The 23,413-nt window shown below is 36.1% G+C and overlaps 1 protein-coding gene across 3 annotated transcripts in view; it reads right to left on the bottom strand.

Moving 5' to 3' along the window:
- Positions 1-22,998, bottom strand: part of LOC126979524 (rab GTPase-binding effector protein 1) — a 30,189-nt gene extending 7,191 nt beyond the window's left edge. Inside the window, exons 1-13 of one of the 3 annotated variants that reach the window (XM_050828850.1) lie at positions 22,810-22,998; positions 22,626-22,733; positions 21,363-21,500; positions 18,856-18,953; positions 13,983-14,066; positions 11,863-11,973; positions 11,084-11,153; positions 10,391-10,521; positions 8,502-8,734; positions 2,084-2,177; positions 1,493-1,668; positions 951-1,053; positions 365-481 (exon numbers count right to left, since the gene is read on the bottom strand). In XM_050828850.1, coding sequence (XP_050684807.1) covers positions 365-481; positions 951-1,053; positions 1,493-1,668; positions 2,084-2,177; positions 8,502-8,734; positions 10,391-10,521; positions 11,084-11,153; positions 11,863-11,973; positions 13,983-14,066; positions 18,856-18,953; positions 21,363-21,500; positions 22,626-22,733; positions 22,810-22,855 — 1,509 coding nt within the window. In that variant the 5' untranslated portion in view covers positions 22,856-22,998. The remainder of the gene's footprint in view (positions 1-364; positions 482-950; positions 1,054-1,492; positions 1,669-2,083; positions 2,178-8,501; positions 8,735-10,390; positions 10,522-11,083; positions 11,154-11,862; positions 11,974-13,982; positions 14,067-18,855; positions 18,954-21,362; positions 21,501-22,625; positions 22,734-22,809) is intronic. The other 2 variants (XM_050828851.1, XM_050828853.1) reach the window with 2 other exon arrangements.
- Between the last annotated feature and the right edge of the window lie 415 nt (positions 22,999-23,413).

Genomic DNA, 23,413 nt, shown 5'->3' with positions numbered 1-23,413 from the left:
GTTATCGTTTAATATGTACTATGCATGGATTTAAATAAAGTTTTATTATTAAAATGAAACTTTTATTACATCGTCTCAAACTTTTTCGTCTGTGTGTTACATGTCGCGTGACGGTCGGGCGGCGCCTATAGTTCGCAGCAGCTGACCGTGTAGTGTATAGACTATTACTCATTTGTGCCAGTGCTTCACGCTATTTTGTTTGTTTTTATTATTTCCCATTATCATTCCAATTTTCCAAGTATAAAATTAAGATTGGTAAAGCGATTTTTATATCATTAATGGAATATTATTCCAAAAATTTTTAGTTAAATGTCTATAATGTGAAAAAAAGTTTATTATAAACAATTGTTATTGGATGTCTCGCCTGCAGGGACTGTGACAGTCTCACGAAGTCCTGCTGCACCTTCTCGCTGTTGTCCAGTTCCTGCTGCAGCACGTACACACGCGAGCGGCTCTCCTGGGCCTCCGCCATCAGACGTTGCTGTCAGTTTGTAATATTCATCAACAATAGAACTGACTCTATAGTTTATATGTAGAGTATTTCCGTTGGGAGGGTATTCATACTTAACAAATTTATGAAAAATAAATTATAAATCAATAATATACTTGTTACTTCTGATCGGAAAAAACGTAGTCTTTCCGTACATCGGAACGTTCGCATCTTCATCCACTGAATACAGTCCATTATTGCAAGCACAATTAATTAATTAACAGAGGGGTTAATTTAATTAAACAATGGACTTAATTAAGATTTCTTTTTAAATACAACTTTAACATTCATCACTTTTGTGTGCCAAAAATAAATTATTAAATGAAATGTACAATTGTGAAATATTAAAGTGTATGTGAGAATCTACAGTTCTCCCAGCTGGCAACTCATCTCTAGACCCTGCTTCTGTGAATGACCTTCTTGCTTCCTCTTATAAATAAAATCCTATCAACAAACTCACCTTCTCTTCAGTGAGTTGTTCAACCATCATGGTGGACTTGCGCAGGTTGTCCGCTATCTCCGTGATCTGACTTCGCTCCGTTTGTAACTTGTCTACCTGCTCTCTGCAAATGTATTGTAAAAACTTAATTACAACTTGCAATAACATCTACTGCTAAATAAAAGGTAAGGTGAAAGATAACAAATAAACGATTAGCCTTTTCTTAAATACGGTTGAACCGAACCACAGTCAATGTGCGGACGCGCTAGCGCTGCTTTAGGTGAAGTAGAGTTAGGTCGCAGTTATTACCAGTAAATACAAAATAATTATATTTTTATCACAAAATTTTGATTATGAATAGTTATTTAGGCAAAAAATTATCATTCAAACACAGTTACAATTACACGCGTTTTAATGCTTTAAAAGTGTTTTATTCAAAGATATTATAACAACATGTCGTTAAACAACTGCTACTGACCGCTGTGGATTAGCGCTGGTGTGGAATTAGCCCTGGTGTGGAAGGTTCCGTCTTTTATCTAACAGGTCGAAGGACGAGTCCATACCTAAGCTGCTCGGTCTCGGCTCTGGCTGCCGCGAGCGCGGCATCCTGCTGGTGCAGCATGGTGCTGTGCTGCAGCAGCTGGTTCCGCAGTTCTTCCGCGCTGGCGAGTGCCTCCTCTCGTCCCAGCTGCACTACGATCAGCTGGTCTCGCAGCTGGAGGCATTGCTCTTGGAGCTCCTACACAATTACCACTCGGCTCAATTATTGAACCACACCTTTTGTATTATTTACAACAGTTTTGTTTGCCGCCAAACTATAAGCATGCAAACCTATTTGTGTTTATGTTTGAAGGGCGTCAGTCCACACCACCAGTGGTGACAATACATTGGCTCATCAACCACACTGCAATGTATTGGGCGGGCAGTTGTCCTCGTCACTTCTTATGGTATCTTTACATGTTATCAAACGTATACCTTATACTCCAGGTACTATTTCCAATCATTTTTTACTTAAAGATCGCCAACAACAGCTGAATGGTAGTGAAACAGCGAAACTACATAATATTATTATTATTTATACTATCCACACTCGTGTAATTCCTCCGGTGTTACTCATGAGCCCGTTACTCCTCCTATACAATAAAGATACTTACAATGACAGTGTCGGGGAGGTTGATAACTTCGTTCTGAATCTCGACTGCCTTTCGCGTGTACTTGCCGATGAGTGTAGCGTTATCTCGCTCTAAGCTGTAATCATATCCGTTCATATTACAGTAAACTGATTATAAATATTCGTTGTTGTCATAATATGTACTTTTCTTAGTTCTTAGTTATTAAAACGATATTATTTGTTTCGTCTTCGATATCTGGAATCCATATTGAGTCAAAGCCTTGCTTTTCAAGCGTTTTCGATGCTAGCGACATCTATCTCCCTTCCGGTTTGTGCGTGCAGTGCCACCTAGTGTTTCTTTTACGGACTAAAGTTGTTAAGTTGGAACGACGCACAAAATCTTTTCCTCATTATAGCGTCGTTTTTCGTTGCGTTCTCATCGATCTAGCTACTTTAGTAAAGCAAATTAAATTAAAAAAAAAAGTTATTTAAGCTTTACTTTGTCTCCCTTCTAAATGTAGCCTAATTCAGTTAGTGAAAATATAAGTGCTTCAAATAAAAGAAGATATGAAGAAAGAAGTAGGAAAAATTCGTCATCGAGTTCCAGTTCGGAGAGTGAATCCAGTTCAAATACCGATAAGCATCAGGAAAAATCACACATTCGGAAGTCGAAACGAGTGCGCCAAGTAAGTGATTCCCAATTTGAATTATTATCACAACAAGTTGATTTCTTAACAAATATCATTACCCACTCTCAATCAGATATGATTTATAATCAGTTTAATTCTGCGAATACCTCACATACAAAAAACCAATCTTGCTAGAGGTTGCAACGTCGTGTTTAAATAATGTTCCGATTACGTCATTAAATTCTGATGTTCCCTCAATGCAGACATCGGGTTCTCAATCGTGTTCGAGTTTCTCATTAGTGCCCCCAAATAACGATCAGGATAAAAATTAACTGGTTTTAGCTGAGTCATCTACTATAGTTAAAGATCCGATCTACCCTAAATCAAATGAAAAGTACCTCACTAAATTAAAATAATTGCAAAGATTTAATTGTAAGGAATGGAATTCGATACGGTTTGCTGAAGTACAAAAGAAATACGTTACGACACCTGGATTTGTAGAACTAGAAATTAATGACGAGTTATAACGTTTTGGTTCTCAATCCACTGAAGAATATCGTCAATATCTTTTAGAACGTTCTTTCTCTGCCATGACGAATGCTCTTTTGACACAAAAAGATGTGTTGGGTAAAATATTACAAGAAATAATTGATTGGTCTAGAAATAAGGAAACAAATCTAACACCTACTTCGCTTTTCAAAAAATTAATCAATCGTTTAATAAAGATTCTTCTACTTACATGAAAATTACGGATGATTTAATACAACTTACTTGCGGTAGGCGAGCTGATACCATTCAGAACCGCCGCGAACTGCTTTTTAAACAAATTCCTGATGAGTATCATTCTGAAGCTCTGAGGAAAATCCCACCATCCGCAGAGTATTTGTTTAATAACGAACAAATAAATATCTTGAGTCAAAAAATTGGGGGGGCCGAGAAATTGTCTGCCGCCGTCAGCAATGCGTACAACACAGGGATACAGCAGTTCAATTAGGCAACCTCAGATGAACGATAATATTCCTAAGCCTTCCACAAGCAAGCAACTGAGTGAAAAGCCATTTCGTAACAGTTCTAAAAGGGGAAAAATTATTAAATCAAAACCATTCTCAGATAACAGATCCGCATCATCGAGGGGACGACAGAATGGAAAACCAAGAAAGCACCGTTCTGACTCCCCGACTAGACATTTCAACCGCCGTGCATGACTCGCGAGCATTTCGAGGTGGGTGTCTAAAGCAATATTATCATATCTGGAAAGAAATTGGAGCACCACCGCATGTCTGTCAAATCTTAAAAGGTATGCGCATCCCTTTTATGTTGAAACCACCCCTAATAACCCCAAGTCGTCTAGTACTGGAATGTTTCAAAACCAAAGAGAGTGTTCTAATGACCCAACAAATAGAAGTGATGCTTAAGTCTCAAATTCTAGAGGAAGCCGAAACTTCTCCCAGTTACCTTTCAACCTTTTTCTTGTCCCGAAGTCGGACGGATCGCTTCGACCGATATTCAATCTCAGAAAGTTAAACGAATTTGTAAATACGGATTGTAAATAAGGATTGTAATACGTAAAAGGAATACCATCTGTTCAGCCATTTCCGAGTGCCACAGTTTTTACAGAATCGAAATTGGATGGCAAAATTAGATTTGAGCCAGGCTTATTTCCACGTGCCGATTGCCAGAGAACATCGCAGATTCCTGAGACTGAGCTACAAAGGGAAACTGCTCCAGATGACGCTTCGGCCTGTCCTCAGCAGCAAGGACTTTTGCCACAGTGACAAACTGGATCGCAGAACATATAAGGTCACACAACATAAGGTGCGTAGTATATCTCGACGATTTTATTATCGTAAATCAAAATCGCCGGATACTTTACGATCACATAGCTTTTGCAGTACACTTCATGCAGACACTGAGATGGACGATAAATTTCGACAAATCTGATCTGGCTCCGACTCGTCAATTAGAGTTTTTAGGAATTCTATGGGACACCGAACACAACACGAGATCCTTGTCAGAGCCGAAGTGCACTACGCTCCGCAAAGCGTTTCAGAAACAAATGTCGAAAGGCAGTTGGTCCCTCAAACAGGCCCAGTCCCTTCTGGGGAAACTCAACTTTGCCACATTCGTGATTCGGAGAGGAAGGCTTCATTGTCGAACGTTACAATATTACAGTCGACAGCTTCCAAAACTACACCCTTACCAACCGTTTCAGTTGCCAGAACCTGCCGTGACAGAAATGAAATGGTGGTACAACGCAGCCTCGGGTACGGCACCGTTCTCCCATCTCCTAACAACGGACGCCTCCGATATGGGATGGGGTGCTCAGGTTGGACAATCCATGATCAAAGGTCAGTGGACAGAGACACAGAAACGCTGGCATGTAAATGTCAAAGAGGAAATATTGGAAAAGAAGGATCAATTGCCCCAATGTCACATACTGATCCAAACCGACAACAGCACAGTGGTAGCTTATATCAACAAGGAAGGTGGGACCAAGTCAAAGAAATTACTCAAATTGACAAAGAAGTTACTGGTTCTCCTAGACGAGTTGGACACATGCATAACAGCTCAGTACTTCCCGGGGCGGTACAATGTCGAAGTAGATTCCTTGTCACGCCAAAGGGACCTCTTGCCCGAATGGCATCTGACGAACGAAGCCACTCAAACATATTTCAGATGTGGGGAACTCCAGTCGTGGACCTGTTTGCATCAAATACGGCTCATTTAGTGGACTGTTACGTAACGAGAGACACTCTAGACAGTCAAGCCCTATTTCACAACGCGTTTTGTCAACAATGGAACTTTCGGCTAGCATGGTTGTTCCCCCCGCAAAACTTGATTCCTCTGGTATTGCAGCACTTAAACGAGGCTCAGGGTCTTTACATATTGATAGCCCCACAATGGACGAGATCCTTCTGGATAGCCGACATCCAGCGCAGAGCAAAACAAGCCCCGTTTCGCATTGCAAATCTTCAGAGTACTGGTAGACACAAGGACGTGGATGCATCCAACTCGAATACAAGAAATCCAGTTGGAAACGTGGCTGATTTTGGGTGGTCAGAGGTAATCGAGGATTGTTCAGAAGAAGATAAAGCCTTATTGCTATCCAGTTGCCGAAAATCAACTCTTAACACTTATGCGCCAGCATGGAGAAAATGGAAAGAATGGTGTGCTAAGGGTTCATCAAATTTTAAATTACCTTCTCCTACAGAGGTGGCAAGATACTTTGCATACCTCCACAATGTAGAAGGACTGGCCTATAGAACTATACTTGTTCATAAATCCGTGATTTCAACTTTTACCAATATCACCAATAACGTTGATTTATCTTCAAATTTCTTTATTAAGCATATACTAAAAGCAATTTCGGTATCACGAGTAAAAGCTTTAAAACCCCTTATTTGGGATCCTAAAATTCTTATAAGTCATTTATCTAAAGTCAATCCTAATGAAAATAATATTTTTGAAGTTTCTAAACGAACTGCAATCTTGTTATTATTGTCGTACGGCAGAAGAGTCCTTGATCTCACCTTGCTGCATAAAGCTCAGGAAACTTTATAGATGAAGGTGATTCAGTCTTGCTTTGGCCAGTATTCGGCTCGAAAACTGATAAGGCTAATCACAGACAGTCCGGGTGGAAAATGCTTAAGAATACCAACCAAAAGATCTGCTGTGTGTACTGGATTAGACGTCTGATACACGTATCACAGGAACGCCGTGAGAAAGGCGACTTCAGTCATCTATTTATTACAACCAGGGGTAGTCCACGACCTGCTACGAGAACAATAATAGGGGGCTGGGTAAAATCAGCACTTAAAGATGCAGGAATTAATGCCCCACCTGGTTCAGTTCGTTCGGCAGTTGGATCTTTAAACTGGTTAGAAAATTTTAGCATCGATCAGATTCTGTCCACGGGAAATTGGAAATCAGAACACACATTTCGGAAGTACTATCAGAAACAAATCATTTCTAATGTTAATAATCAATGGTCCCTTTCCTTATCTAATTATTTTAATGCTGTCAAATAGATGATATTTTGATCTTTAATTATTGTATACCAATTAATATATCGACTTGAATTAATTCTCATTTAATTTTATTTATGTAATCAACACATTATAGCATCATCGTAAAGAGTACCAGAAGATAATAAACATATCACTCAATATGGATTCCGGATATCGAAGACGAAACAAATAATAGAGTTTTAACAAACAATACTAAACTTACCTATTATTTTTTCTGAGATATCCGGAATCCAGGTAATGTCTACCTTATTAATAGTTATTTATGCAACTGTTGTGTAATAAGGGGTCTACATCTAATATGAATCCTCTATCAAAGATTCTGAAACAGTTAGCTTACTGCTAACTGTTTTCGAATCTTTAATAGAGGATTTAAATCATGGGTGTAAATAAATAAATTTACTTGAATATGTCATAGTTTTGTGCATATTATTTCTAAGCGTCCCGTAACGACTCAACTTCCAGTAGACTTTTCTTTTCTAGACTACTTTTTTTTTCATAGAACGATGCATGTATAAAAACAACATGCAGTACTTTTACTAAACCTAGGTCATGTTGAAATATAGCTTAGACCTGCAGTAGAAAACTGTTTAATACTAATATCAGATTGTTTATAGACAGTTTCTTAGTATGTAGTCTACATTGAAAGAAATAAATTTTGTGTTCGATTTCGGGTATATTCATTAAAAAATTCAAGAAATTCAAATTTATTTTTTTTTCAAAACCATACAGACTTTTACTAATAATACTAGTAGGCTCTTTTCATTTTCGAATCGGTGGTAGACGTTTAATTGACATAAAAAATAAATCTAAAAGAATAAATTATGAATATGAGTTTTAAGCGTGCTTTTTAAAACGTTTATTAATAAATATCCTGTTAATTACGTCGATGTATGTAGGTCACACTAAAAGTTTTGCGTAACTTAAAAAAACAACATGTTATAACCAAAATATTATGTTTATTGCATTTCAACAGTCTCCTTTATATTTTAAACGTTCTTTCATGCGATCGAACCATTTTTTATAACAGGAGGATCACAGATCTGACGGCATGCTTTCTACGTGCTGATTGAACGCTATCACTGCCTCTTCGGAATTGGGAAAAGTGAACCTCTCATCAAATCTTTGATTTTGATGAAAATACAAAAATCACAGGGTGCTAGGTCGGGGCTATGTGCAGGATGGGTGAAGAGTTTTACTTTTTCAGAATCTAAAAATGACTTAGTTTTGTTGGTCTTGTGTGAAGAAGCGTTGTCATGTGTAGGAGAACGCGGCTTTTTGGTCGGCTTTCGCGAACTTATTTTTACTAACGTTGTGCATATAAAGGTATGCCTTTAACTTAGATATGTAAATAGAAACACTTATCAATGTTTATCTTTTTCGTATATGTTAAATTATGTGTATAGTTTGTAAGCCTTAATAATAGTTAATTATGCGACTATTGTGTAATAAGGGATATTAAAACACGAATGTGGGTGTGATAATAGTATCACAAAAGTGTTCTCATACCTAATTATCAACAGTTGCATACAAGACTTTATTTACACCCATAATATGAATCCTCTATGAAAGATTCTGAAATAGCTTATTGGTAACATTAAAAAAGCCTGTCCAAGTAACCATTACATCATCCAAACGAGTGTTGTAATTTTGTGCTGAATTTTATTACAACACTAGTGGTTAGTAGGTGGGTGTTTTAATGCTGGCAATAAGCTAACTGTTTTAGAATCTTTAATAGAGGTTTTGAAGCATGTGTGTAGATATATGTTCTCGCTCCTTCACGTGGGTACAGGTGACATGAGCGCACCTGTCCAGCCTCTTCTGCAGCGTCTCCCGGTCGACGGTGAGCGTGGTGACCAGGTCCAACGCCCGCTGCGAGGCTCGCTCGGCGGCCTCACTCGTCGCCCGCAACACCTCGTCGGCCGCCCGCAATGCGTCTTCCAGCTCGTGCACTCGGCGCCCGCTCTCCGCGCGTTCCGCCTGCCAGCCGCGGACGGTCTCGTCGTGGATAGAGCGCACGCCCTCCAGCTCCTCCGTCGCCTGGTTGGGAGTGCGACACATCGGAGTACAACACATCACTCGAAAAATATTGTCGACACAAGATGAGTCACGAGTTAACAATAGCTTCATTTCAGAATCCGGTGGTTGCTTTCCGCCTACCAATTTGACACAATAACTATATATATGCGCAAATACTACAACACGAATTGAAAACACGTGCACGTGCACCGAGCCTCATAAATACCGCCGCATTCCAAAACACGTGGATTAGCACGTGCGCCGGGTCCTATAAATACAGCCGCACGGTCAACACTTGGGTCTGTCGTGCTCGGGCTGTCGTACGGTACGGACCTCTCTGGGACGTCGTAACACTGCCCGTTGAATAAACGAAAGTAATAAAATACCTACTCGTGTAGTTTTTTTTAGAAGAACCAATGAGTGATCTTCAGCAAGATAGCAATTGTGATGTCAACACACCTTTTAAAAACAATACAGTTACACAATGTTGCTATTTTATACAAAAAAACATTATTTTAACTAATTTAATGAGGAACTGTCAATGGAAATAGACATTTTTTCAATGTCAATGGTTTGTCGGTTGTCAAAAGTCGATGTCAAAATAATTTCAAACTTCGAAAATCAAAGTTTTGAAGTCTGTCGGTTGTCAATCTATGACGTATTTCCAACGACTTTGAGCGGATATTTAACGAACAGCTGATCGATGTCGGCCATGTTTTTTTGCGTTCGAGTGCTTAAAATAGGTTTAAAGGGTCCTAGCTACTATAAGTCACGTCAGCTTAATCGAAGTGATAATGAGCGTTTTAGCTCTAATATGCGATTATGAATACCATTATTTAGCAAGCGTATATTAGCGATGTTTTAAATTTCCGCTAAGTCATTATGAATAAGACACAAACAGATGAAATGACATGTGATTATTAAGTAGGGCACTATCCGACATCATTGATGGTTTGGTGGGGATGGATTATTAGCTATGAAGGAGTAACTGAGCCATACTTTTGTGAAAAAGAAACATCGGCACAAGTGTATCGAGATACCATTCTTGAGAAGGTAGTAAAGCCTCTTAATAACACCATGTTAAATAACTAGAATGGTCCATCCAGCAAGACTCAGCGCCGGGTCATAAAGCTCGGTCTACGCAGTCTTTGTTATAAACGAACGTTTCGGACTTCATCAGAGCTGAAGACTGGCCGTCGTCTAGTCTTGATCTTAATCCGCTGGATTATGATTTATGGTCAGTTTTAGAGAGTCGGGCTTGCTCTAACCGTCATGATAATTTGGAGTCTCTAAAACAATCCGTACGATTGGCAGTGAAGAATTTTCCCATGGAAAGAGTGCGTGCTTCTATTGATAACTGGCCTTAACATTTAAAGGACCAATGGTGACCACTTCGAATAAGCTTTTTATATTTTACATTGTTTTATATTTATGTATAAATCTAACACACTAAGAATAATAAATGTTATTTGCTATAGATATTTTTTTTCTTGTTACAGTATTTATGGCCAGACTAAGTATATATTATATACTAGTGGACCCGACAGACGTTGTCCTGTACAGACGTCTTAAATTTGAAAAATCGGTCCGGCCGTTTAGGAGGAGTTGAGTTACAACAGACGCACAGAAGAAATATATATATTAAGATATACCTAGTATACAACACAGTATACTCACTGAACGCAGCGCGCGTTGTGCTCGCAATGCGTCGTCTCGATGCCGGTTTGCTCGGCTCTGCTCGGTCACCAGTTGTCGCTCGTAGTTCACGCACATGTCACACCCGCTCGGACCCTCGGTCTGCGGCAGACCTACACACACACTCACATAATATACGAATAGAAACATACGCTATAAAAGGCCTATCGCAGACGACAGATTTTCCGTGACGCACTTTTTAGTCTGTGATAGTAAAACGTATAGAATTATATGCAGTATCTCAAACAATGCGTCTGTCACACAAAATATCCTCGTCGATCTGACAGACCGCGCCGCGTCGTATGTATTAATAATATATTGCTTATAATTAGAATGATATAAGAGAATGTTTGAGAAAGCTATTGAACAAGCTATAAGACCATGCAAAATAAACTATATTATAAACAAAATGAGGGTTGGACCTAGCTCAAGGCGTAGTGTGCCGTACGGCACTTTCGATTTTAGTTTATATGAAAGATCTAGTGCCAAACGGCACTTCCCGATTTTGGAAGGTTGATTTTAAATTATAATCGCATTAGTTAATTAATGTTATTTTTGACTTCGCTTCCAAAAAATAGAAAAACATCATTCTATAATAGTATTTTTAGCAATGTAAGAAAATGAATAAACGTCAAAATGTGATTCAGCCTACACAAGACCGATTTTTTTTATTACCTGATTCTACTTTCCCATCGCCGCCACTGTTTGTGATGTCTTTCGTCTTTTCTTTCGTTTCGACTGATTTCTGAAATTATCTTCATATATAATTAAATTTGTTGACACTAGAGAACGAAATATACAAAAGCGGACAGGGTTTATCATACACAGTATAGGATATTTCATGATATGAAGATGACATTACGGAACTGTTAGCGATAATACTATGAGGGCAAGAAATAAATATTTCAACGAATAAACAATATTAAGTTTGTTATCGCGAAACGGGTTACATTTGCATCTGCAGTGGTGAAAGTGCTTGGGGTTCCATCGAATGATTTACTTATTTTTGTTTGGTGTCAGATGGAAGTATGAAAAACAAGCGCTGCGCAACGAAAAACTGTATTCAAAATATACGTATTAATATGACTAGTCGACAGCAAAAAGTAATGCCAGTAGTTCTGTGGATCCCTCCCTGAGAACTGTAAAAGATTACATCAATTTCTGTCGCAAATTATCAGTGCGTACTAGAGAATGGGGATGACGGGATCAAGTTCCATACCCGAAGGTTAAACTTCGGGAACACTGTCCGTCAACGGGCTATATCTTACAAGTCACAATAGTTAATACATCTGAAAGTTTGACAGAGTATGTATTACTATTCTGAAATATAAAAAAAACCAAGCTGCCATACAAATAAAAAGATATGTTTCAAAATTTTTTATAGTTACATTTTCGTGTGAGTATCCTAACCTGGTTTATTGTGCGTTACCAGTATATATCGTCAGGGTTCTCACCAGTGTCTCCTGCAGCCTCGCGTCCGTGTCTCTGAGCTTGGTCTTCAGCGCGCCGATCTCTGCCTCCAGGGGCTCCACTATGGAGCGCACCAGCTCGCTATCCTCCACATTCTACATTACATTAAATCCTTCATATAACACCCGAACTTCAACCTCTTTAAAACGAAAAACTAATTTGCAATCTTTATAATGAATATACACAAAGCTGATGACATCAAAATAAAAGTTATTCAGATTCGCATTTCATGAATCCATGATATCTCTATTCGAATAATGTGCCTAACGGCCGTTCCCAATATACTATCTACAGATAGAGATAAATTACTACCTTTTACTCTCAGTAATTAGCTGTCAATAAACTGAAGCTGTCCCAATATACACGATAAGTCATTCTTATCGCCTTATATTGGGACGCGTGAATTGCAATTTCCATACAAACTTCTATCGCTGGTAAGCTATACGACGTCCCATTGACCGACAATGTGTACGGATAAGGTGGGTTACCTTCGATAAGTTTATTGGGACAGAAAAGTCGACGATAGTTACGATTTTTATCTCAAGTAAGAGATACACTGAATATTGGGAACGGCCGATAGGGGCTGTTTCACAATGTCCAAGTAAAGTAGCAGCTTATTATAGGCTAGATAAATTAATGGCCACAACAAAAGTTCCAGATATAACAGATTGCGTTTCATGATCACTATATTAGATTTCTAGATGACTTATCTGGCAGATCGTTATGGCAACCTCAACTCAATAGTTCCGTTTGACGTAAAGAAAATAAAAAAAAACTGTTTCTTATACGATATAACTCCCCCCACCTCACCTCAGTGACAGATAACAAATGATATAAACTTTTTTATTTTTAGTATCTTGCCTACACAATCCAATAGGTGCCCACCACGCTCGAGTAAATCCCTATTTAGTCTCTTGGGCTCCCCTACCATTATATAAAATGATATTATTTTTTCAAATTATAGTCACTCTGTGAGGCGATCCATCATAAAACTATGATATCTGCTACCTACAACTATCTAATAATTTAAATGGCACTTACCTGCTAGATAACACTATCAATACATTTTGAAACGCAAATGATGTCTTTATTCGATAGGTAAGTAGCAAGTAGCCTATCAGAAACTTTACTTGGATATTGTGAAACAGCACCTTAGAATAAGAAATCGGTCACAAATAAATGCGGCCATATTTAGTACTTCTTTTGCGCCCACAGAACACGGAAAATTATGTGAATTATAAATAACAGTTATTATAATTACTTATAGTAATGCAACAAGCACACTTGAAACATTCCATGCAAAAAACATATTGAAACTCGAAAAATAGAAGCACAGGAATATTAAAAAGCTATTCAGCCATTGATTGGTGCAATTTTTAAAAATAATTTGATTTTATAATAAAAGTAAATAAAACAAAAAATACAACACTCCGTATGAAAGAAGCAGTCTGTGGTTGAACAAATTCCGTTAAACTTTTAGCCAAATTAATTAAAAATATAAAACTTTTTACTAATTCGACTGGAAAAATCAATGATGGTCCTTTATTCGCATTGTACACGAAAGTCAATAATTGATATATAATGCATTGTTTCGGAAAATTACCGCCAATTTGAAAGTGTAATATTATAAATAGATAATATTACAACAACAAACTAATTAGTTTTGTTAAAGTCACATCAATTCTCACAAATCAAATTTTCTATTTAAATATAATCCAGTTAAACCTTTTTCTTCAACTAACAGCAAATTTGCTTCGTTTGAACTTCGAATGAATTGTCGCTAAGATTAGTTTGGACTTTTTTTTGACAGTAAATGACGAGACGAGCAGGACGTTCAGCTGATGGTAAATGATACGCCCTGCCCATTACAATGCAAAAATTCTGAGCGGCACTACAACTGAGCTCGTCACATTGAGGCTTAAGATATTCTCATTTGCCCAGTAATTCCAACAGCTACGGCGCCCTTCAGACTGAAACACAATAAATGCTTACACGTTACTGCGTCGCGGCAGAAATAGGCGCCGTTGTTGTACCCATAATCTAGCCGGCATCCTGTATTCTTCCCCTTTATGTTAAATGATATGACAGTTGTCGAGGGTGTCACCTTCCTGGCTGGTGTGTCCTCGTGGTCCGCGCCCAGCTTCCTCGCCAGCGAGCGGACCAAGGTAGCCGGCGCCAGCGACACCTCCTGCCACACGCCAGAACTCACCTCCATCACTCTACTCACATACATCACACCGGAATTAGTACCTTACGAATTATTTGCAATAACCGAATAAGGTACGAATTGCACCGGAATAACGTTAAATCTGACTCGATGCAATATTTTACTATAACAAATGAAATAGCGAAAAAATTGTGCTCGAATCACTTTGCAAATTGATCACATATATAGGCTCTTTAATTCTTGAATATATATATATATATATACTAGCTGACCCGACAGACGTTGTTCTGTAGATAAAAAAAATACTGTTTCATAGGAATTTGCCAATAATATTTCAAAACATCAAGAATTATTTCTTAAAAATGCACCCTGTTGTTATAATGTAATTGTTTCACAGTGGAACTGTCAAACCGTGCGTCATTAAATTCTCTCATAGAAAATATGTCCATACAAAACAAATATTGTAAATAAAAATATATACGAGTACTAAATCGAAATAAAAACTATCCTATCTCTCAAGTTGGACTAAACTGCACTCCATGAAGTAATCCCCATTAAAATCCGTTCATTAGTTTAGGGAGTCCATCGCGGACAAACAACGTGACACATAATTTATACATATTAAGATAATCTGAATCTCGGAAAAGGCTCGAACGATTTTCATAAAATTTAGTATACAGGGGATTTTGGGGGCGATAAATCGATCTAGCTAGGTTTCAATTTAAATAAATGTACAATAACATTAGAATACAAAGGTAAATTTCGCCACTATGTACAAGACTGTGATAGTTCAGATGGGACATTGGTCTCATTAGTTTTTTTTTTGTTCGTCCGAATATTGTACGTAAAATCTGACTCAGTGCAATATTTTATGATAAAAAATGAATAGCGAAACAATTTCGCTCGGATCACTTTGCAAATTGATCACATATATAGATAGCTCTTTAAATATATCATATTTAATACTCGACTGGTCAGTGTTGATTAAGAATTGAATAACTTTTTCTTTCCCTTTGGAAGTAAAGACTGATTATTTTTATTTAAATTTATCTTTTGTTGTCCTCTTGACCTTAATACACTCAAATATCACCCAAAACTAAATACATATAATAATAATAATGAATACATTTCAATCACATGTGCTTTACTATTTTTTTATTTACTTTTTTCTGTACTTTTTATTGATTTACTCTGTTTATCGTCGTTTTTACGTATTTTTTTGTCAAAAGCCTAGCACGTTATGTTGTGTTATTTATATCTTATCGTAGTTTTTGAACGCCACAGGAAACCTCTACACCATCAGTAATACAGTACCTACAAACATGGTTTAGTACTTTGAAGATATTCTAATGAGGTTTAATTAAGTTAACTGTAGTTACACCCGTGGGTTTTCCTTCACAAATTGAATAAATATACATATTGTATTCTTTGTTTTTCTCACAAATAAAGGCAAGCATTATTTCAAAATTAACGGAATATATATTTAATTCTTACCTACATTAAATAATATCGACTTTAAAGTTCTAGGCGTGAGACACATTGTAATGATAAAAAGATAAGTGTACACTCTTGGACAGTTATTTTGTCAAATATACATAGTAGCAGGCAGCATATACTAAATATTTATTTATATAGCGAAGAAGTAGTTTAAGTAACATAACAACTACTTAACACGAACGAGACGAGTAAAAAAAGGACTCCGCGCCGTGATATTAGCAAGTGAAGCACCGTTATGCTAGTGTGTGTGCGGCTACGGGGGATACTAGTTACACAATTTTTTCTCCCTAAAATAATCATATATGGCCACAAAATCAAAATCAAAATCAAAATATTTTATTGCAAGTCACATTTTACAGTAGGATGGTTGGTACATTAATGGGTAGACAATATGTGACGCCCTGCAAGGGCACAGCAACGTTATACATGAAATAAATAAGTCTTATACATTTTTTACATTCTTATACTATATTGTAACTAATTCTCACACTTGTAATTAAAAAATTCGGGTAAACCGTAGAAGCATTTTGAAACTAAAAAATTTTTAAGATGTCTTTTAAATAGAGAAGGCTTCTCTTTATTTTTAATTTCGTTTGGGATGTGATTATAAATTTTTATTGCCATGTGGTGAGGGCTCGATGACACTAATGACATACTTGTTTGGGGAATTTTTAATTTGTTTAAATTTCTATTATTTCGCTTGTTACTTGGTAGTGTTGAGTATAAGTCCGAATGTTTTTTAACAAATTTACATGCTTCTAGGATGTAAATTGAAGTAAGGGTTAAAATTTTGTGTTTAGTAAAATATGGTCTACATGAATCCATCTGCTGAATATTTTCTAAAATTCTGATACATTTTTTCTGTTGAATAAATATATCTTTTATTTCACTACAGTTTCCCCATATTAATATTGCATATGATAATCTAGAATGTGCATATGCATAATAAGCAGCAAGGGCAGATTTGAAATCTGTTACGCGTTTTAGTTGGTAAAGAGCATAAGTAAAAGATGACATTTTGCTTTTTAATTTCTGTAGATATGGCTTCCATGTCAAGTGTGAGTCTAAATCAATTCCCAGTAGTGTAGCTGTGTCAACTGTTTCAAGTTGTGAATTTTTGTAAGAATAAGATATATTTAAGGGGGATTTTTGATAAGGTTTAAAAGGTATAATTTTAGTTTTATTAATATTAAGTTCAAGATTATTATTATTTAGCCAATAAAAGATTTTGTCCATTGTAATATTTAATTTTTCTTCTAGTTGTTTTAAATTAGAGCATGGGATCAAAATAGAAATGTCATCAGCAAAAAGAGTACAATCATCATCTATTAAGTTAGGAAGATCATTTATGTATATGAGAAACAATATACAACCCAACACACTGCCCTGTGGAATCGATCCTGATAAGTGAGCTTTATTAGATCTTATGTGGTCTATCTTTCCAGTCTCGAAGTTAGTATTTTCTATTTCCACATATTGAAAACGATTATTAAGGTAAGATTTGAATCATTTATGGGCAATTCCTAGGATTCCTGAGAGAAATAATTTTTCTAGTAAGATATCATAAGAGACTCTATCGTATGCTTTGCTCATGTCAAGCAGTAGGCCAACTGAATATTTTTTATTATTAAGTGAATCAAATATTTTTTGTATATATTTGTATATCGCTAAAGTTGTGGAATGATTTTTCCTGAAACCATGTTGGCTTTCATTTAGGATATAATATTTTTCCAGAAAACTACTTAGGCGTATAGCCATTGCAGTTTCAAATATCTTCGCTGATGTATGTAGAAGGGCAATAGGTCGGTAATTATTTACATCAGATGTGTTTCCTTTCTTATATACCGGTTTTATTATGGATATCTTTAGATCGTCCGGAAATAATCCTTCACAGAATGATTGATTAATAAGTTTAGTGTACGGGTAGGTTAAAATATCAGCACATTTTTTTATTAAAAAAGGGAGGATTTCATCTATTCCGAAAGAGTTTTTATTCTTAAGATTTTTTATTATGTTAAAGATGTCTTTGGGTTCAAACGAATTTAGAAATAACGAATTAATTAATTTATTAGAATTTATAGCTATATTGTCGTTTTTTACTTTAGGGCTTGATGAGATGGATAAATAGAAACTATTAAATTTATTAGCAATAATTTTCGGATCTACTATAATATTATTCTCTGAAGATTTAAGACTTATGTTTTGCTTTATTCTTATAGTACTTTTATTTGTTTCATTTTTTATTATTTTCCACATGGATCACAAATACTGATATAGTATCGTTTTTACACTTTTTCACAACGCACGACGGCATTTTTAAAATATTTTATTGAGACGCAAACTGATCTGTCACAGACGATGACAACTCTCATAATGGCCGCCTATCGGCCTGTAGTAGTGTAAGTGTGTGCGTGGGGTTATGTATTTACACGTTAATCGGCTTGTTCTGGTCCTACAATGTTATGTTAGGTGGCACGGAGTCTATTCTTTTACTAGTCCGTGATTATACATATGTATAGATACATTCATGGTGAGTCGTAGAATGAAAGGCTTGATATATAATTAACAGATAATGCAGACATTAAATTTACAATATTTCAACTTAAGAAGCTGAAATAGTTTCATTTTGAATAAAAGGACGAGATAAATCATATGCGTATTAGTAATAACTATCATTTGCTAAGGAATGGTCACTTGGCATGAAATGAAATATATTTATTTCAGTAACTAAAAGATAAGATATAGCTAAGACATGTTGGAAACTGAGGTGAACTGAGGATGTACCGTGTGAGTGGTGGTTGGTAGTATACATTTGGTGTTCTATGTGCCACCAAGAATACCAATTAAGATAACTATTTCTTTTCGAACGATGTTGTCAAGATCGCCAGAATACGTTTGATGAGGGCAGCGGAGGACTGGTCGTCGTGGAGATCTGTAGGGGAGTCCTTTGTCCAGCAGTGGACGTCTTCCGGCTGATGATGATGATGAAGTGTGCATTGTACAATGTATTGTTATTTTAAATAAGAGCGTTATACGCCCCCAAACGCAATTTTTTTGTAGAGTACCTACTATTTGTTTAACTTTGTGTTATAAATAATTAAAAATAAATTAAAACCTATATCTACAGAGACTCTAACAAGTTAACGTAAACGATAGGCAAGCTGTAGATTTAAAAATAAAAATACATAAAAATATGTGAATAGTTACAAACAAGTGACAAGTGGCCATTTCTTTCTTTCCCTCCATTCTACGACTACCCGCAGAGAGAATTTACAACAACACACACAGACACACACACAAACACCCACAGTACCTGTGACTTGAGCTGTGATATCTTCTGTTCTAAGTCCAGGTTGACGGAGCGCAGACGACGAAGCTCCTCTGAACTCGACGACGACGCCTCCAATGTTTCTGGAAATGATTATTGGGTAATTAACTTTCACGTTTCTCTCTATTCTTGCGTCCAATAGCATGGCTTGTCACGCATACTGAAATATCACTGCTTGCGGCGGCAACGTCGTGTGCAGGCGACCCTGCACACGACGTTGCCGCACTCGCCGTTGCCGGGACTCGTCCCGTTTTCTATAAAATATGTGATAGTACTGTTACCGACTTTTCCGACTTATGAAAGTGTTATTTTTTTATGCAAATAAGGGACGAGACGATCAAGACGTTCAGCTGATGGTAACTGGAGCAGTTGGTTCAGTTGACGGATCGTACATTTTCCTATTACGAATATATTTCGGATCCGAATATCCGATACGAAGTTCGCGATGAAACATTTTGTCTTTCGTTATCTTATTCCCAAATTCACTTAACATTATTATGATCGTAACTACATTTCGCTTTATATGGTTATGTCTATGGTTCCGATACGAAATCCGTCCGCACTAACCGAATCCAGAAGTACTTTTGTATAAGGATTCAATTCGAAGTTCGTCGTTCTTTTGATTCGGACCGAAACTTCTCGAGAGAACTTTAGAAGAACAGAGGAAGAAACTCAGCGGTATCTTTTTTTTTTCGTTGACATTAATAAAAATTAATAGACTGACCAAATGGTTTCGAAACTATACGCGAAACGCAAACAATTTCAATATTTAGACATTAAATACACTGTATGTAATGTGACAAATATTATATTGAATAAAAAAAACTGTTAACTCATTGTAAAAGATAAAGTTAATTAATATACAAAACTTAAAGTTAATAAAAATTAAAATGAACAACCAATAACCCTTCCCACACAAAATACATTAAAGTAAATGATAAAATATTTACCTTGAGTTCTCCACCAATAGAATACAGGCATAATGACAAACTGATGACTAATTTAGTTGTATCTAATCAAGTTTAAGATGCTTGCTTTAAGGTGCTTGGTACATCCACATATTGTCAATACCTTAACTTATTTAATGGCATAATAGCATGGCATAAAAAACAAACGAAATAATGAAGCTGATTGTCTAACATATAGAGAAAATGTTATATATCTGATAGCAAGTCGAGGTAAATGTGTTAATTAACATTTTCATATCAGACTTGTTATCCAAAAACATTATGCATCACATAGTATTAAACAGAATGGAGACACCATTAACATTATTATGTTCTGTTAACAATATATTTTACTAGTAGATATTGTTGTGTGCATAATAAATAAAATACTGTTATTTATGAATTTGGGGCCGTTGGAGCAGAAAAGTCCTTGAATAGCGACCACGTTGTTTCACAGCAGAACTGTTAAGCTGTGCGTCAATAAGTTCTCTCATAGAAAATATAACCATACAAAACAAATAGTAGAAAATAAAAATGATTATAAATCGAAATAAAAAGTATCCTATGTCTCAAGTTCGAATAAACTGCACTCCATGAAGTAATCCTCCATTTAAATCCGTTCATTAATTAAGTTCACTGGAAACAAACATCATTCATGCATTTATATAAATATAGATTATATCAATGATTTTTTATACTAGTATGAATTATTATAGTTGAATATCTGAACCTCCTGGCGATTTCTAGTGGGAAAACATAACGGACCAAGCAGCAGGCCCGCCGGTTGTTAATGTGGAACATCTTCACACAGTTACCATGACACAGCTCTGATCACAATGCACAGCCCCCAGTACCAATAGACTTAAGAGATAAATATAATTGAACAAAACAGTATTAAAGGGACAGACATGCTCATTACTAGCACGAAAGCATGCTTTTATTGAGTATGTGCTCATTAGTAGCATGTGTGTACTGTAATGAGCATACTTATTTAGAGCGTGCTTAAAAATCAACCGATGTTTGGTTTTCGAGCATGCTACCTGAGGCGCGGGTAGAAGGGGGCGTGCTCCGAGCGCGTCTGAACATGTTTGCTTATTAGCATGGTATTATCGATTTGATCTCGATCCGCGGCGAGCCACTATGATTATTTTATTGAGTTCTGTATGGATATCACCGTCACTATATCTTTGTTCATCCATTTTGTCCAAGAGCCTGGTGCCAAATAGCAGCACATCTGTCCGGTATGTTTGCTTTGAGCATGCTTTTTATGAGTATGCTGAAGCAAGCATGCTTATTGCTGGCAAATGTGAACAGTTGCATGAGCATGCTCACTTTAAGCATACTTAAAAGCATTTTTTTTTTGAGCATGTCTGTCCGTACCTTACAGCACCAGGTGGCAGTAGTGTTTATTTAGCTCTGTATTTTAGCTAGGTACTCCACATTAGAACACTTAATGTCTCAGTTCATTTAATGTCTCCATAATAGAGCCAGACTGTATACTGTTACTACAGATTTTTTATACTTTATAAAATTGCATAAACCCACCACTAACTAACATCTGTAAGCTCTGTATCTCCGACCTCTGGTTCTCAGTGAGAGTCTGCAGCTGCTCCAGTTGGGCCCTCACTCCAAAAAGCTCGGACTCCAACTGCTGCTTCTCCTGCACTAGTTGTTTGAGGTTATCTGCAATAATCACAACAGCTAAATTAAGTATGCATGTTTAATAACAAACATAATGAAGTAATTTTTAAATGAAGGTTACAATATAAAAGTAGACAAATCTGGATTGTGCCTCAAAAGTAATATATCAAATTTTTCAATTGTTTATGTAAAGTATGACAACCATATAGCCCAGTTGTTAGTGACCCTATCTATGTTTTCAATGAAATTTCATTACATATGACAATTCATACAATCAGTGGGTGAGGGTTACTTAACTTATATGGCAAAATAAATTACTGCTCTATCGGAAATTTATTAATTGATAGTGGTTACAGTAGCCACATTTTGATATATCAACAGCTTTTTCTCTATTTCAATGGTTTTAATGTGTAAATATGTTGTAGTTGGTATGTATAACATCTGTTTTATGTACTCATCAGGAATTTTACATTATAACCATTGGAATCTAGCTGAACATAATTCACAGCACAATGCATTGATATAACTATGAAACTGCTACTCATATTTTAGATATAATGCCAAATACAGGATATTAAGCTTATAAGGATGACTATGATAAATTCAAAAATGGGAAGTTGGATAGGTATAACAAATATGGTGAAGTAAAGGTTTTTTCTACAAGGTGGGAGTTTGCCAGTGGTTTTACCTATTTACCGTGAAGCAGTATTGTGTTTCAGTCAGAAGGATGCCATAGCTAGTGAAAATTTTCCTCGAAGTATTCTTTAATAGAATAATGATATTTTTAAATTAGTGTCTTGAAAGAACTTACAAACTTATTAATTTTTCTTTCGGATTTTAAGTGTACTGGTAACTTTCTAATGTTTTTAAGTGTTCTGGTAATGCTAATTTAGATTTAATTTGAAAAAGATTATTTGAAATGATTATATGAATAGATAATATAAATACGGATAAAAATACCTGTGAAGCTTATGTCTACATTGAATGAGCAACAATGTTTAGTTAAACTAAATCAAATTTCAAGCACTATCAACAAACCTTTACAACACTGCTTTAATTTTGTATACAAATACATACAGATAAATTGTTTAGTGTTTATTTGAAAGACACACTAAGAACACTATGTTATGTTGACATAGCACAATTTCTTTTGTCTCTATCTCCTACCTTCTTTTTGTAAGAAGAGTTCTTTCATTTTAGCTCTTTGAACATTAAATTCTTCTTCAAGATTTCGTCTTGATTCATCCGGCGTTGAGCAGCCACTGTCGTCTGCGTCTGTTTGAAAGAGATATAATTCTCAAGTTCCTATCAGCACAAATAAGCAAATTTGTAAAAAAAACAATCAACATACCTCTGATGGTTCCAGATTCACTGGATTTTAATACATTTTCGGCCATTGTACCGGTTATTTGTTACTTCACATCTAATAAAATCATAGTTTTCAGAAAGTGAGTTATATTTGAATAACTAAAAAATAAGAAACTATTTTCATTTTTCAATACCAATTTCCCAATTTACACTTTACCTTTAGAGAATCGATCTAAATCAAATCTCATCTTTTGACATTTGACACTGACATATTATGACAGCCTATATTTGACTGTGACAGTTACAATCAAACAAGCCCAGCCATCACTAGGTACTCCTAAAATTCAGCGTACCCACACCGTTTTCTCCAAAGAGTATAATAATATACAGGGAAAAGAGAGCCCCTCTCTACGCATTATGAGCTGTCTATTTGAAAGCTAGCGCCATCTGGAGATTGGCCCCGAAAATACTATTAAATGCTCCAAATTATAAAATTCATTTTTAATGTTGTGACGCAATTAAATAACTAACTCTACTTTTTAAAGGTATTGCAATTTTATACCATGTTGAAATTGCGCATACAGTTAGTTATTTAATTTTGTCACAACATAGAACATAAAGGATAGATTTAGTAGTGCGTATATGCA

This window comes from Leptidea sinapis, chromosome 3, assembly GCF_905404315.1.
Source record: "Leptidea sinapis chromosome 3, ilLepSina1.1, whole genome shotgun sequence".
NCBI lineage: Eukaryota > Metazoa > Arthropoda > Insecta > Lepidoptera > Pieridae > Leptidea > Leptidea sinapis.
Note: the sequence above shows the minus strand (reverse complement) of the source record. Positions and strands in the feature narration are given on the sequence as shown.